Genomic DNA, 16678 nt, shown 5'->3' on the forward strand with positions numbered 1-16678 from the left:
CAAGATTTAAACTGAGTGCGTTTGCGCTTGACTGTGTGGATGGGCATGACAACAAACTGCATTACCCACAATTCCTCAGCACGTTCAAGAAGAAATCCATCGATGGCTCAACCAGCCGATACCGGCTTCGAGCTCGTAGGATCCCGATGGATGCTGAGAGATTGAAAATAATCTCCTCCTGCTCGGACAGGTACATGACACGATCAGTGTTTTAATATGTGTTTAAACTCTCAGTTCCGTAAAAAAATTAATGGTTTTTTAAGTCTATCTCGACCGCAGCAACGTCCTCATCCCGTGATATAACGTTAACCACACCGACGCTTCCGCTCCTACAACCAGCACCACTCATGTAAACAAAGCAAAGATTGTGATGCTAAGACCTCATGAACGCTCAATAAAATGAGATGCCTCTGTTAGTTTGCATTTATTAACTGAGAAGCGTGACAAGTTTGGGGTTAGACACGGAAAATGTGGTGAAAGCTGGACTTCAGCGTAAGTAGGTGACGTATAATTCTGCGTCAGACTGATGTGAAACCTCTAGAAAGTATCTGATTCCTACCTAAAAAAAATGCTTGTGTACTTTCTTTGGATCTGACATCTGTGACAGTTTTGGGAAGCTGCATTGATATTTGACTAGTGTATAAGTTCATCGAAAAGAAAAGAAATCCTTAAGAAGCTATTAGTTTGAACCTCTTTGGAATCAAAGTGCATGTAGGTGCAGAGCTGAAGTAGTGTAGGTAGTCTTGTTGAAGTCATTAGAAGTAGTTTTGCACTATAAACACTATAACAAAAATGTTTCTAAAGAATTAAAACATGTTTGCATTGTACCTTATCTACTTTATATGCTGTTAAGTAACACTTTTATGAGCTGATCATATAAACTGAGTAAAAATCTAGCATCAGTATTAAATATGTAAGTATTCATATACTTATATTAGAACATTTAGTAAATAGTGTAATTACAAACCAGTGCAACCCGAAGACGAACCTCTTTGTTCTTCTGAGGTTTCTTTGGTCTTTATCCTTGAAAAAGTTTTCATGGCAAGTTTTTCCTCATTTGCAATAAGCATTTGAAACTTTGGTCATACAGTGACGGAGATCTGTTTCTTTTTTCTCAGGTGGCGCGTGTCATCTGTTAGAATGTACAATATACTGTCCCTGTGGTGTTTCTTTGGATCAGGTCATTGAACTTAGGGGACGGATCAGCAGGAGAAATCCGCCCCATCCTTGTTTTGTTTACAGGTGCCTCTATTAATACCAGCCAAGCGGCTCTTTGCTGTCAGTGTTGCAGTGATCCTCTTATTGGTCAAATGCACACGTAGAGACAGGAGGACGCATTGGTAGCAGCACGGAGCAATGAGCAGATTTGCAGAAGATAGTTGAGTACCCCACAGATACAGATGAGTGAGAGCCGGTTAGACACATAACTGATTCACACACGCTCCCCACCGCCATCACTGTAAAGGGTCACTTGCGGTTGTTTTCGGGAGGTTTCCACAGTGTGAGGCGAGCTGGAGGGTAACAGGTTGTCATCTGAAGCAGATATGACTCTGCTGGACTGTGCCGGAGCCAGAATCTCTGGGTGTTGGTCGCTAAGGTCTGACCGCAGGTGAGATCTAACTGCTGTTGTTTTTCTTTTCGACACCAGTTTTCCCCATAATGAGACTCGCTGCGGACACGTGAGCGCGTGCTATAAATAGTCTCTGAACAGCGCCAGGTGAGAGGTCAGAGGAAGTGTGGGATTTGGGTTGAGAGAGCCGGTTTCACTTTGGTTGCCTGCTCTCTGTCGTTACTGGACTTTTGACAGTGCAGCAGTTGGAGATGCAAAACACTCATTAGACGATTTCTCTCATTTTATATATAAATACAGTCTTTGGTTGTGCAATCGCATACAAAAGAAGCAGAAACTCATTAAGTTTCTAATTGCAGCCTGTGGGAGCACAGAAATCCCCTAAAAATGTCTTCAGAGAGTGTGACGCAAAAGATAAGATGACTTTTGTGTGTTCCATGGTAAACAGATCTGTGAGACTAATCTTAATCTGTGATCTAAGCTGTGATGTACCGGATAAAGTGCCACAGAGTGCAGGTACAAGTATCCTTCACTGCTACTGCACACTGCACGTCATTAAAGTATTCTTTTACAACTGAAAGTTCACACTGACATTGTAACTGAAAGTTTGGAAGTGGAAAATAAAAAAACTAAAACAAAAATAGAAATATAAAACAGTTGTATTTATTTTACATTTAGTTAAACTTCCAAATAAGTCCAGTTGTCAAGTTTGGATAAAGTCACAACAAATTAATGCTATCATTATTTTTTTTAAGTATTGCCTTGGTCCCATCACCAGGACAGAAGGGGGGGGGGTGTTCACAACCATGAGTCGCAAAAAACTCCCAACTCTCCCATGAGGATATTTTTTTCTTTATATGATAAAACTGATCAGCCAGAAGCACATTGAATTCATTTTTTGTGACTTTATCCAAACTTGAATAAAGTCCGCAGCGCAGAGGACACTCTTAAAGTCTCTTAGAATAGCTACTGCGAGAGATGTTTGCTTGTATTGCCTGTTTCCAGACCATAGAATCAGTCTGCTCTGAATGTAACAGGATGACTGTTCCATCCAATGTCAGGCTAGCTTAGCTGTTAATGGGATAAAATCACTGTAGCAGAAGGAGTCTGTTCATGCTGAAATCAGCAGTGTTTGATAGATGTAAACCTGTGGTCGTGTTTTTCCTACATGATTGATGAGCACATCTAATGCTGTCTGCCCCAGTTCTCTCGTGCAATCCTGTGTGTTCAGGTTCTAACCTGCCTGCGGTTTGCTGTATTGCAGTGGGAACGGGGAGGACTCGTTGGACCGGCTCCTGCCGCCCGCCGGGGCCCCGCGCAGGAAGAGCGCCACCTCACTGAGTAAAACAGAGCCTTCTCTCCTCCGCACAGGCACACGCACCATCTACACTGCTGGACGCCCTCCCTGGTATGACGAGCATGGAGCTCAGTCAAAAGACGCCTTTGTCATCGGTATGATTTCAGTCCCCGAGACTGTTTTCCTCTCTCTCTCTCTACCTTCACGCCAAGTCATTGCTTTGAGCTGCAGAACCTGCTCTTTTGTCGCATTCTTCCTTATTATACCCATAAACACTTAAGTGCAGTCTCACATGCACACCGCCAGACAACATTAGATACACTCTGGAAAACACAAATAAAGGGTCTTTGAAATGCTTTGTGGATCTGCAGGCCTGTGTGGGGGCAGCGCCTCAGGGAAGACCACTGTGGCCAACAAGATCATTGAGGCCCTGGATGTGCCGTGGGTTGTGCTGTTGTCTATGGATTCTTTCTACAAGGTGAGGGTGTCATGCATATTAGTCTTTTTTGAGTCTTTTTTAAAAAAAAAAGATTTGGTTTTTACCCATTATCTGCAGCTTTGTTCCAGAAAGAAATGATCATCTTTGCAAGGAAATCTTTTGTTAGTCTTAAGAGCATTTTCATCACACCACCTCACGGTAAATCATCACTCTGCCGCCGCCGTTTTGACTTAATTAGAGGCTGTGGTGACGTTTTAGATTACAGCCTAGGCTAGACTTCTTTGCCAGCAGCAACCTAAATGTATGCACAATATGAATTTAAAAGAGTTATAGGCTGGTACTTTCAATTCATTGCACTGCTTTCTCAAACTGCCTCACTCATTCAGGAAGATGAAAAGACGTTTCTAATGTTTAGAAATCTACGTCTGTGGAAAAATAGTTTGGTAATAAGAATCAAGCCATTGTGCGTCGTGTCCTTTTTTTAATCAGCATCCATTATAGTTCAGAACATGATGTCTTTGTATTCTACGGTGAGCGAATGAGAATTTTACAATTTCTACAAAATTACAGCATCTGAGAGAAGTTTGATAGTTTCAACCTCAGCGTTAAAAAACCCACCCACTTGTTCAATCTTTTCTTTAGAGCTTATTACAAGGATGAGTAGAATTTACCATCTAAAAATGAGTTTTTGCAGTTTCTGGTGGAATAGATGCAGTTCTAAATCAGAGAATAGCCTATTTTTAGGGTTGTCTTTAAATGGATTTTTCATTTTTAATTAGTAAGGAGAAAAGTTCCGCAGTGAGGGCACTTTCCCCTCATTAAAGCCCAAATCGTCCATGCAACGTGATGACATTTGTGGAGTTAAGATTGCATGACTTTGATCATTATCATTATTATTATTGTTTGCATTAATTAGCACTGACATGTTTTTGTGTGTACTTCACATTAAATTAAAAATAATTCTCTTGTACTCAAGAGAGTTCCTTCTAGTGTCAAATCACAAAGTCACAAAGACACAAAGATTTCCTTTTGGACATCCAGCTCAGAGAGCTATGAGAAGTGAAATTATTGTTCTAATCCAGTGCAGGAAAACTCATGATGAAATGTTGACGGCTTAATGGGAAGTTTAGCGACACGTAAATCACACATAAGTAGAAAATCTATCCCACAACATTTCTCAGGATAGAAAGACTTTCAACTTAGAAGCTCTTAAGTGAAAAAAGCTGTGAAATTTACTGTATTTTCTTGTGTTCAAGCAGAGTTGATAACAAGACCAGATCAGATTTAGAATTTCCTCCTCCCAACTCTGAACTGGCTGGCAGTATTGTGTGCTTGTCAGAACTTTCTCTGTTCGAGTCTAAGCAGTTATTGCTGGTATTTATCATAAAGAGAATAAACTTGTCTGTCAGAATACTCCTTTAATGGTTTTGTGCAAGTTCACAACTCATAAGAATTTTAACACCAGTTAAAATGAAGTAGTTCATGGTAATTTGAAATTTTGAACTAAGTTCACAGTCCTAAAATGAACTAGTTAATATTCACATCACATATGATACAGTGACATGGGCTTCATGGCCTTAACCTTCCTCATTTGATTGAGTTTAACAGAGAGTGTTTGATACTGAAAGGTCATTTTTGCAGGTTTAAGTTTAAGTTTGTTGTCAGAAGTCACGCTTTCAGAAACTCTGCCCTGCCACATTAACTATAACATGAATAGCTCTAAATGATCTTAAAATGTGAGGCTTTATTCATTTTACATTTATCATGCATCAAATGAAATTATATATTTTCAAACTGTACCAACAGTGTAAAACAAATCAGCATCCAGTCTGCATCCACTTTGACCACTCGTCAAAGAGCATCCAAATATTAAGCTCACTGTTCAGTTTACACCCTGCACTCTTCCCACCTCTTGTCCTACCTTCTGCAATTCAATATGTTCACATACCTCTTAAAACATATCAGCTAGCGGAGGTCCAGCCTCACAATTAGCATCACATTAACATTAAGTAAGAGACCTTCAGAAGAATGAAAAGCATACAACTTCACAACAGCCAGCAACAAGCACACGCTGCGCACGTCAAACATCAGAAAGCAGATCGGCAGCTGTATGCATCAAAATCAGATGCAGGAGCACCCTGACAGTAAAAAGCAAAGCTGGTGGCAGTTCACGACACAAATGAGAGCAGAGTCAGTGGATGTGCAGCTGTCTGTTCAAGGCCGAAACAAAGGCTGAGCTTACGGTGGAGGTGCTCTCTCTCCCACGACGTTACAAAGTGATCTGTTAAATCCTTCCGATTCAGCTGGAAAACTGCTTTTGTTTTTTAAGGTCGACACTTTTTGTCAGTTTTATGTGTGGCTGTGGAAATGTTGCTGTGAATTTTCCAGCATGTTTATTATTACAGTGACCCAGCATTCCATGCAGTTTCAGTATTTGATCTAAAGTCGTCCATCAATCCTCTTTAAAACCTAATTTATAGTTGAAACATATATATATAGTTACAGTGATGTTAATCAGTGATGTGCTTGTATATGCAAAAGAGTTACATACTCACTTCCTATTTTTTAGATAAATGAATATCCTCAAACATGTGACACCATGCCACAGAAAGCACGGCTCAGAGATGTGTCAAACTGAATGTGGGTGCAGTGTAATTGAAGTGTGCATCCTACTTAATGGAGGAAAGCTGTATTGATACAAATACCATCCCCTATGTGGCTACAATAGCTTCCTATATGGTAGTTACTGTATATGTCAGTGTCTGGTGGAGAAATCATTGCAAGGCCATTTAGAAAAGAAGGCCGTTCAATTTCGCGAAACTGTGCAACACTCATTTCACGCTGATCATGCAGCTCAGAATTGACAGAATATATGAGCGTCCTTTAAAAATCTTCAGTCATGCTTCACCAGCACCCTGCTGTGCTTTTCAGGTTTTATCCCCAGAGGAGCAGATCCTGGCAGCAAAGAATGATTACAACTTTGACCATCCGGGGGCTTTCGACTTTGAGCTGCTGGTTGCCACCCTGCGAAAACTGAAGCAGGGCAAGAGTGTGAAGATCCCCGTGTATGATTTCACCACACATGGGAGGCAGAAAGACTGGGTGCGCTGGGTTTCTTCACTTGCAAGTAGCCTCGTCTCTACAGAAAACTGATTGGTAGAGCAGCTGTAATGAGACGGGTTGCATTTGAGGGCTAACTTTTCAAGGCTGAAAATATATTAAACATAATTAAAATGCTATTTTGCTTCTTTTTTTTTTTTTTTTACAAGCTTCTCAAAGAGACATGCCGCAGCTTTAATCAAATAAAGGCGTGAAGCAGCTTCCTTCATCAGACTTTTCCCTCCTGCTTTTGCAGAAAAATGTGTACGGTGCCAGCGTTATCATTTTTGAAGGAATTATGTCTTTTGCGGACAAAGGCCTTCTTCAGGTAAGGCAGCGTGTCTTTCATTCCTTCCTTTTTTTGAAGAATTATTGAATGAAGCAATCCCCTACCGTGGGATGTTTGTGCGTCTGCTTTGCTGAAGAGAGTGTTTGAACCTTTCAGAGGTGCTTCCTCTTTCCCACCTGCAGCTCCTGGATATGAAAATCTTTGTGGACACAGACTCAGACATTCGGCTCGTCCGCCGGCTCCGCAGGGACATCACAGAGCGTGGACGGGACATCGAAGGCGTCATTAAGCAGTACAACAAGTTTGTGAAGCCTGCCTTTGAGCGATACATCGAGCCAACTATGAGACTGGCTGATATTGTCGTACCCAGAGGTGAGTCTGGCAGCCCCACATCGCAGGAAATGATCTAAACTTGAATGTTTTTACATTTTGTTTGACTCGCGCCTCCAAACGTTCTCCATTCAAGGTGGTGGGAATATGGTGGCCATTGATCTGATAGTCCAACATGTTCACAGCCAGCTGGAGGAGGTGAGTCACTAAGAGATTCAGTGTACGTTGACAGCTGGCGCCACCATGTGTTGAAAAGCTGGATGGTACTTTCCTTCCTCCCACACCATCCCTGTTAAAAACACTCTATCCTTCAGTTTGACAAAAATCTGCAATGTTGTGTATGTATTACGATGTTAAATTATGCATGTATCACATACCTAAAAGATATTTTCCTGACAATAGAGAATATGCTTTATAACCAGCCTTACTCTTTAAAACCGCTTATCTTCTCTTTATCAAGATTTTCTTTGTCATTTCATTGCTTTTCTCTTCTCTTTATGCAGCGTGAGCTCAGTGTCAGGTACGCTGATCTCAGATCCTTTAACTTTGGTCAGCTTGTCACTGTTGCACTGTGTTTTTTATCCGTACTATGTACGCCCTGACCTTCACTCGCTGTCTCAGCTGCCTTTCTGCATGATGTGGCTCTCTGAGATTCTGCTTCAAAGACACACTGATTTATTCATCTCTTACAGTGTCAGAGAATGAGACGGGTAAACGTTTTGAGTTGAACATCCTCTCTTTTTCCTCAGGGCGCTCCTGGCCTCTGCCCAGCAGACGCAGCCGCTGCCTCAGACTCTCAGTGTGCTGGAGAGCACGCCGCAGGTCAGAGGCCTGCACACCATCATCAGGTACCAACACACCCGGCTTGAGGTCCTTTCCACAGTGCAGAACAGCTTTGAAACTATTTCTTTTGCTACACTGCAGGAACAAAGAAACCAGCCGAGACGAGTTCATCTTCTACTCAAAGAGATTAATGCGTCTCCTCATAGAACATGCACTGACATTTCTACCATCTCAGGTGAGCAGGACTTGATAACTGATTAATTAGCCACACTTGAATATTTTGTGGCTACTTTTGTGTCACCGAGAACACATCACCAGATTCTCACACAAGTCCTAGACAAAGAGAAGCATATTAAGACAACAATATTAGAGACTGGAGAAAGTTATGAATCCATCTTTTTTTACTCCACATGATCACAGATTGTGTACAAATGTAGGGAAAATCAAGGCTGTTCAACAACAAAGATCACTCTAAGAGCAGCATGTGCTATAGTCACAGATGCCACAGTTGAAACCCAGGGTAAGGCTGGGTACATGGTTTCTATTCACACTACCTTTTGGGTCAGCTGTGCTGAGGCATCCACAAATAAGAACGTAATTGGTCTACAATACATGGCGGAGTTGTGGCTAACTGCAATTCTCTGTAAAGTCCCAGTGTCCCAGGACCCGGTGGGTCCTCACATATTAATGCAGGTGACAAGATGTATGTCATACAGGTCTCATGCAAGAGCAAACAGAAAAAATGAACTGGCTTTAACTTGTATTTAACTAAAGGTTCTTCTTAAGTTGGCTGACGCTACTGTTCACACACAATATTGCCAAAAGTATTCACTGACCCATCCCAATAATTAAATTCAGGTGTTAGAATCACTTCCATGGCCACAGGTGTATGAATTCAAGCACCTAGCAGACTGCTTCTACAAACCTTTGTGAAAGAGTGGGTTACTCTCAGGAGCTCAGTGAATTCCAGCGTGGTACCGTGATTGGATGCCACCTGTGCAGCAGGTCCAGTCGTGTAATTTGTTTTCGTTACAAAATATTCCACAGGCAAGTGTCAGTGGTATTAAAACAAAGTGGAAGTGATTGGGAACGACGGCAACTCAGCCACAAAGTGGGAGGCCACGTAGAATGACAGGGCGGGGTCAGCGGATGCTGAGGCGCATAGTGTGCAGAGGTCACCAACTTTCTGCAGAGTCAGTCGCGACAGACCTCCAAACTTCATGTGGCCTTCAGATTAACTCAAGAACAGTGCGTAGAGAGCTTCATGGAATGGGTTTACATGGCTGAGCAGCTGCATCCAAGCCATACATCACCAAGTGCAATGCAAAGCGTCAGCTGCAGTGGTGTAAAGCACGCTGCCACTGGACTCTAGAGCAGTGGAGAGTCGTTCTCTGGAGTGATGAATCACGCTTCTTTATCTGGCAATCTGATGGACAAATCTGGGTTTGGCAGTTGCCAGGAGAACAGTACTTGTCTGACCGCATTGTACCAAGTGTAAAGTTTGGTGGAGGGGGAATGATGGTGTGGAGTTGTTTTTCAGGAGCTGGGCTTGTTCCCTTAGATCCAGTGAAAGGAACTCTGAATGCTTCAGCATACCAAGAGATTTTTTGACAATTTCATGCTCCCAACTTTGTGGTGACAGTTTGGGGATGGCCCCATCCTGTTCCAACATGACCATAAAGGTCCATAAAGACATGGATGAGCGAGTTTGGTGTGGAAGAACCTGACTGGCCTGCACAGACTGCTGACCTCAACCCCATAGAACACCTTTGGGATGAATTAGAGCGGCCTTTTTGTCCAACATCAGTGTCTGACCTCACAAATGTGCTTCTGGAAGAATGGTCAAAAATTCCCATAAACACACTCCTAAAGCTTGTGGAAAGCTTGCCCAGAAGAGGGCAAGCTGTTATAGCTGCAATGGGTGGGCTGACATCATATTAAACCCTATGGACTACGAATGGGATGTTACTGAAGTTCATATGCTTGTAAAAGTACATGAGCAAATACTTTTGGCAGTATTGTGTAGGTCCATCAACAGTGTGCAGGGGAGGGCTGCACGAAGAGTCATTTCTCTCCAAAAGCAGGTTTACTCCACGTCAGCACTTTAAAGATGATATAGACATGCTGTGGCTGCAGGAAAAAACGAAAATGCTGAACTTTTTTGATTTAATGATAAGATTTCTGTATGGACAAAAAATACAGCTGTACAGCATAACAGCCGAATCCAAAGTGTGAAACATGCTGGTAGTATTAAAATGTGGTCTTGTTTTCCTCCTTCTGGACCAGGACACCTTTCCATCGCTGATGGGACCACAAATTCCTAACTATACTCGAGAAAGATATAGACGTTTCTTAAGAGTTGAAAAACTTTCAAGCACCACTGTTTGTGTAAGGATTGATGAAAGACTGAAGAAACGGCAGAAAATGATCACCAGACTCTCAGTTATTTTTTAGTTAACTATTTTTGTATCATAGCCTGAAAATCAGTTCATTTGAACCCCTCAGGCTGCTTTAAACAATTATATTTTTGGCTGCAGTCATCGAAAATGTCTGATCAACCCCTTGCAGACTTTCATGTTTGAAGCAAACAGAGTTAAAATGGGAGTGCATGTTTGATTTATAATCATCAGGTACGACTGTACGAGCTGCTTTTTTTTTTTTTTTACTGAGTTTTGTTGCAGTAGTACAGCACATAACCAATCTATAGTTAGATGTATGCAGTTTATACTACAGAAAAGCCACAGTGTGTGCATTCACATGTCGAAGTTATTACACGAAACTTGTACAAACAACTAGCTCATGTGACGAGGCAGTTTTCTGTGTCGGCATCAATGTGTGTAATAATGTTTCTTGTTTCTGCAATAAATTGTTGTCTCCAAACAAAACTAACTCCTCTTCTGCATCTTCTAACAGCTGTGTGTCATTCAGACTCCGCAGGGCCATGAGTACGAGGGCCGCAGTTACAAAGGGAAAGGGGTGAGTGATGTCTCGTTAACCTCGAGCTGAGTGTTTCTTCAGGGTTCCCGTCATCACACTTATTCCACATCTTCATCTCCGTAGATCACCGGTGTGTCTATCCTCCGGGCTGGAGAGACAATGGAGCCCGCCCTGAGAGCCGTGTGCAAGGACGTCCGCATCGGCAAGATACTCATCCAGACCAACCTCGACTCAGGCGAACCAGAGGTGGCAAAAATGGCTCATTTACCTAAACTGTTCAACACGGTGTTTCAAAATGACATCCAACTAAAGATGAATGTTTTTCTTTTCTTCCATATGATGCTTGTCTCCGTGGTAACAACATGTCCTGTTCCTGTAACCATGGCAACTGGTCTCCTCCTCTCTGGCCTCGCCAGCTGCATTACCTGCGTATGCCCAAAGACATCAGTGAAGATCATGTCATCCTAATGGACAGCACAGTCTCCACTGGTGCTGCTGCCATGATGGCAGTGAGAGTCCTGTTGGTGGGTGCAGTTCACATCATTGTTTCTCAGTAAAGGCAGCAGTAGGACCCCTGTCCTGTTGGTCAGTCTTTGCTCACTGCGTGGCCATGGCATAGATGTTGAAATGAAAAACAAGCCATTGCTTTATCACATTAGTTGGGCTTCTGGGTATTATCAGGAAGCCATTGACAGTTGCTGTGATGTGTGTGGCTGAGCAGGATCATGAGGTGCAGGAGGACAGGATCATGTTGGTGTCGCTGCTGATGGCAGAACTTGGGGTACACTCTGTGGCCTACGCCTTTCCAAAGGTCAAAATCATCACCACTGCAGTGGACAAGAACGTGGACGAGCTGTTCCATGTAATTCCTGGTATCGGTAAGCAGTCACACACATCAGAGTTGTAGTATTGCACGTACAGACATAAAAGAAAAGAACTAAAATAGAACACAAATTCATGTCATTTTCAGCTTAGTTTTGGCTGGTTGATTTTTAGCTTTATGCAGAAAATAAAAGCAGCAGATGAAGGATAATAAGCATCTTTGTTTCAGGTTGACAGATTTAATTTCATGTCCGAGCAGATTCGGATTTTATGGTTGTGTCACTTTAGATTTGAAGCGACGCCTCCTCACTGTCACTACTGTAACTACTATAAATGCACATCAGACACTCCAATCGGTTTTCTGCAGCCTAAACGATTATACAGAGTTACATAGCAACAGCATTTTCTGTAGAGAGTGCATGTGAGTGTGGTGATTTGTTGAGGTTTAAGATTATCCCTCAAATTTTACTTAAACATTTTTCTTAACACTTCGGCACAATGCTTCAGATCGCAACTAAAATTGGTAAAAAATCCTCCCAAAAAACACAAACTTGTGAACTGTGGGCAGGATTAACATTACCAGTTACCTTCAGTTCGCTGTCACTTCAGGTCTGTAGATTAAAGCCAATGCTGATGTGTTGTAATTCCTTTAATGAACAGCAGAGGGCGACTCATTTGGTTGCAGAAATACTGCATGTCAGATTCTGCAGAATTCTGTGAGAAAATGACTTGTTTCTTGGATAAACATTTTTCTAATGAATCTCAATCTCTTGTGGAAGTCCCCTTGGTGTTTTTTTTTTGTAAATTGTGATCCTATTTATAGTTAAAAAAAACTGAAGCATAGTATGCTTTAGGCTGGGGAAACACTATGATTGACCCACTAGTTCTCAACCAGATCTGCAACTAAGTTCTAACATCCACGTTTGTCTCAGAAATAGGTGGAATAATCTGATATGTGCGCTGCTCTTGATTGTATCTGTGCTGTTGTTGGTCCTTAAGCTTTTGGTGTGTTCCATTTGAGCTCTAAAAATGGAAAAGTTTCCAGTCAGCAAAAAAGGAACTGGAAGGCCCCCAGAGTTGGGAGGTCTGAGGAACCTCACCCCTCCTGACCTCAGCATCCAACATGCATGTTTTCCGATTAGCAGCTGAAACGTAGCCAATTTGAGTGTCATGAGTTCCAACTTCTGAGGTTTGAAATGCAGCATATGCAGTGGAGACTTCAATCAAGTCCGTCTGCATTGGTTGGATACCCAAAATGCTTCACTTTCGTTTGGGTGAGATAAGTGCAGATCTACATGCAATACAAACAGGGCTTTAGCATGGATTAGCTATCAACCATCACTTAGAGTGATGGTTACTGCAGACTGACTGTACATTGGTAAAGCACAAAAACCTTGAACATAAATTGTGAAAACAGGATGGTAGAAGCAGTACGCACTGGTGATGTCTCAAAGCGACTGTAGAGGCTTTCGCTTTTTTCTTGAATTGCTCCAGATCCATGGCAGATATCACCCTTTCAGAAGGTAAATGTCATGTAACATTTGAACAGAATCTACAGACTGATGTGTTTGTCAGACTAGTTGTAGATATGAGCAGGTTTTAACCAAGTTGAAGCATTCCTCTCATTGACATCCATCATCAATTTAAAAGTGAACATAAGATATATTTGAAAAAGAAAATAAAAATGAAGACCGATAACAACATAATATAGGAGTAATGTCAGCGCTGTTTTCTGCTGTCCCATCACTTTTAAAACATCAGGATTTGATATGTTAAAGGAGAACTCTGGTATTTTTAAACCTAGACCTTAATTCTGGTATGAAATACGTTTATCTCCTCACCGAGAACAGTTTGGTGAAAGTCGGCGTCCTTCGGAAGATATTTAGATTCCTCAAGATCCATATAACGGTGTGTGAGTGAACGGGGGCATAGATGATGCAGCCTCTAAATAAGACATTATCTGTCTTTATTTCACCAATACTTTAAGATGAATGAATGAATGAACGCGTACTATTTCACTGTTAGTTTATAGCTGCAATGTTGTTGTTATTGGCGGCTATCGGGGGGGTTTATAGAAGGCTTTCTACACACTCTTACTGGGATGACGTCATCGACGCACACCGCTGCAGCACAACTCATTCACACAAAATCTGATAAATATCCTGCCATGTGGCACAAAACTATCAGTAGCAAACTACGTGTGAAGTTAGTGACTGTCACAGAGCACGGAGTAAATAAGCTGTGCTGCAGCAGCGTGCGTCGATGAACAAATGAATTCTCATTGTGTTTATGTTACAAAAGCGGAAATTAATTTCCTTTTATTCTGGCTCTTAATTCCAGATCAGATCACCCATCCTTTGCAGCTGTTAAGCTTCAGTGTTTTTTTTATCAAAACATTTTCCTTGAGAATTTTCCCAATTTGATATAGGTTGGATTCCCACCCTGCTCTGAGCCCACTGTTGTGTATTTGCAGGGGACTTTGGGGACCGGTACTTTGGGACGGACGGGTCGGACAGCTCGAGTGATGAAGAGAACCAGGAGCAGCTGTCGTGCTGACTCAAACTGCTGTGAGCCTCTTTGAAAGACAAAACAAAATTGCGTGAAAACTCTGGTTATTCTGCACCCTCCTCTTCAGGCACACAGAAGCAAAAAAAAATGTTATATTCACTTTTGTGAACTGTACGTGACATTTTTTTACTCTGCTGCAGCCAGTAAATCAATAGTTTGGTGCACGAGGGACACTTTGATCTGTTTTGCAACTGCAATCTGTTCATTGTTAATGTTTTCATGTCAAAGGGTCATAGATGCAAAAGAGTGCCATAACCTTTAAGGTGCAATGCTGCAATAACTTTATTTATTCAATAATTCGATGTAGGGCGTAGTTGCACTAGCTGTACTTAAATCCAGGACTTAGCCTGCAATCATTTGGATTATTGTGTGAAGACTTGGGGAGTTTACTTGAATAGAAACTCAACCATCACCGTCCTAGTTCAGCATGTTAGGTGGTCAAAGCTACTAATAAGCAATATATATGTGGTGCAGTTGAGGCTAAATGAAATGTTTGTCATAAGTTATAAATCAAAGACATATTGACAATCATTCATTCACTAATGTGTGTCCAATAGTTGTTGAGACATTTAACATATAAACTAGAGGTGACACTTGGAGAAAGAGTTCTGGGGCAAGACCTGAGCTCTGTTGTAAGTCTAAAGAAAGTGACCCAGGTCTGCACTAACATTGCCTTTGTTCTTCATTTGCTCACGCTCCACCTGTCCAACGAGTGTCTTGAAATTCAGCTTGGTAGTTTTTGTGTAATCTTGCTGACGGACAGACAACACACCTCTATCTCACCTCACCTTAGCAGAGAAACAAAGACTTCAGCCTCATGAGGATGAAGGATGAAAATTGTGAGGATGTTATTATGCATACTCGTGAGGGCCGTGCACAGATGCACAAAACCGCACAGTAATCTGTACAATGCTTTTTAACTGTCTTCAAAGTTTGATGTCAGTCTTTCCAGCTTGTTCCTCCCTCTTGAACTTAATTTTTTTTCACGTACAGTATGTGAATCCAAGAATAAATGCGTGTGTTTCAGATCGAATACTCTGAACACAGCTGAAGATGGATGGAACCGACTGATTACGTCAGTGTGACTGCCGTTATACTGTATGTCTAAGTCCAAGTCTTAGTCCAACTTCTTCAGAAAAGATGCTGTAGTTTCGTCCTACTTTGTGCCACTCATTAAAGTCACTGAACTACAGATTAGTATATTAACTGATTAGCTGTTAACCAGTCAATTGATAATTGACCGTTTTCACTTCAAAGAAAAATGTCAAAGAATTGGACTTCAGATGTGAAGTTTTGCCTCTTTCACAATTTGCTGTCGTTCCAGTATGCAATCTGGACATTTTTCACTGGGCTGACAAACAATCAACTGAGCGACACAAAAACCAGCAGATGAGCTCACTAACATCACTAACTTGCATCAAAACGTCCAAATATTTTTCATATACCGTCAGACCGAGAGATGTTTTGTTTATTCGTAAGCATTTCGAAAAAAGAGGCAGAAAACTAACAAAATATGTTTTAAAAGAGTTGGTTTTAACGGTCCTCGCTGGGTATGTTTGTGCTTTGATATCAGAAGAAATTTGCAGGTGATGTTTTTAAGTTAAAACATTTTTAAACAGCTTGTTCAACTTGCCTGAGAGAACTAAATGATTTATATGAGTTAAATTACATGTAAACTTACATCCGCGGTAGAACGGAAGTGCAAAATTTATGTTGGGATACAAGGGAGTCCTTGTTATTTATATATCTCTCTATATATATTTTTAGAATCCAAGTCATACATATTCATTTGAAAAATAAATTGCCAAACGAATATGATAATTCCTTAATTCAGGGTTTCAGGAAAGACTGTTTAGCCCACATTCAGTTTTCACTTCTCACAGCTACTACTGTGACATCGCTGGAATTCATTTCTTGACTGAGTGGTTCGTGTGAGGTCACAGACGGTCACACACTCACGTCTGAATATTTCAGATACTCCTCAGACTCTCAGGGTTCACACCCAGGCTGCACGGCTCCCCCCTGTGATGCCCTTTAATGCCTGAAGGGGTCAGTATAGCCCCCTTAAAAAGACTCTTTCAGGGTGATTTATAGTGTCTCCCTCTCAGCAATGTATTCTTCACAATGCAGAATGCACCTGAATCACAAGTTAAAACAGAGCTGGGATGTGCTATCACTAACAGCCGTAAACGGATGCATCCTCACACTTTTCTGATTTTACTGACTGATCTGGTGCGGAATTCTGTGTGTTGATGCCAACTGACTGTAAAAACCTGGAAGATGATGATGATGTTGATGTCTTTTCAGGGATACAAAATGAGCAGTAAAAACCTCAAGCCTCCTGTTCTTTCCTCCCTATTTTGCTCACACCTCTTGATCCTTGCTGTGACAGCCTGCTTGGGGATAACAAGACTCCCCATGATGGTGTAATCTGCCAGTTTATGACCTTATATTCAGTGTGATCTCTCCTCTCTGCGTGTCTCTGATCTTATGTCTTTTCGCTGTCATGCACCGTCAATGAATCTTACTGCCTCATTCATGTGT

General features: G+C 41.6%; 1 protein-coding gene across 2 annotated transcripts; it reads left to right on the forward strand.

The window, feature by feature from the left end:
• Positions 1–3: 3 nt before the first annotated feature.
• uckl1a (uridine-cytidine kinase 1-like 1a) lies at positions 4–16641 on the forward strand. Of its 2 annotated transcripts, none has more exons than XM_072367431.1 (15): positions 4–190; positions 2835–3022; positions 3239–3345; positions 6238–6408; positions 6662–6733; positions 6877–7066; positions 7161–7222; positions 7528–7544; positions 7774–7872; positions 7949–8042; positions 10721–10783; positions 10868–10990; positions 11161–11268; positions 11466–11622; positions 14040–16641. In XM_072367431.1, the coding sequence occupies exons 1-15, from the start codon at positions 147–149 to the stop codon at positions 14120–14122; spliced, it is 1578 nt and encodes a 525-aa protein (XP_072223532.1). In that variant the 5' UTR covers positions 4–146; the 3' UTR covers positions 14123–16641. The 2 variants fall into 2 exon arrangements, with proteins under 2 accessions (XP_072223532.1, XP_072223533.1); XM_072367432.1 differs by having other exon boundaries at positions 10736–10783.
• Positions 16642–16678: the final 37 nt, after the last annotated feature.

The sequence above is a fragment of the Leuresthes tenuis genome, unplaced genomic scaffold (assembly GCF_036924035.1).
Source record: "Leuresthes tenuis unplaced genomic scaffold, fLeuTen1.0.hap1 SCAF_16, whole genome shotgun sequence".
NCBI classification, from domain to species: Eukaryota; Metazoa; Chordata; class Actinopteri; order Atheriniformes; family Atherinopsidae; genus Leuresthes; species Leuresthes tenuis.

What these genes read in the sequence shown, in the direction of transcription:
- uckl1a (XM_072367431.1), top strand. Translation starts at nt 147, where the DNA reads ATGGATGCTGAGAGATTGAAAATAATCTCCTCCTGCTCGGACAG. An exon ending in CGGACAAAGGCCTTCTTCAG is followed by an intron (nt 6,734 to 6,876) that starts GTAAGGCAGCGT and finishes TCCCACCTGCAG; the next exon opens with CTCCTGGATATGAAAATCTT. An exon ending in TGGCAGTGAGAGTCCTGTTG is followed by an intron (nt 11,269 to 11,465) that starts GTGGGTGCAGTT and finishes GTGGCTGAGCAG; the next exon opens with GATCATGAGGTGCAGGAGGA.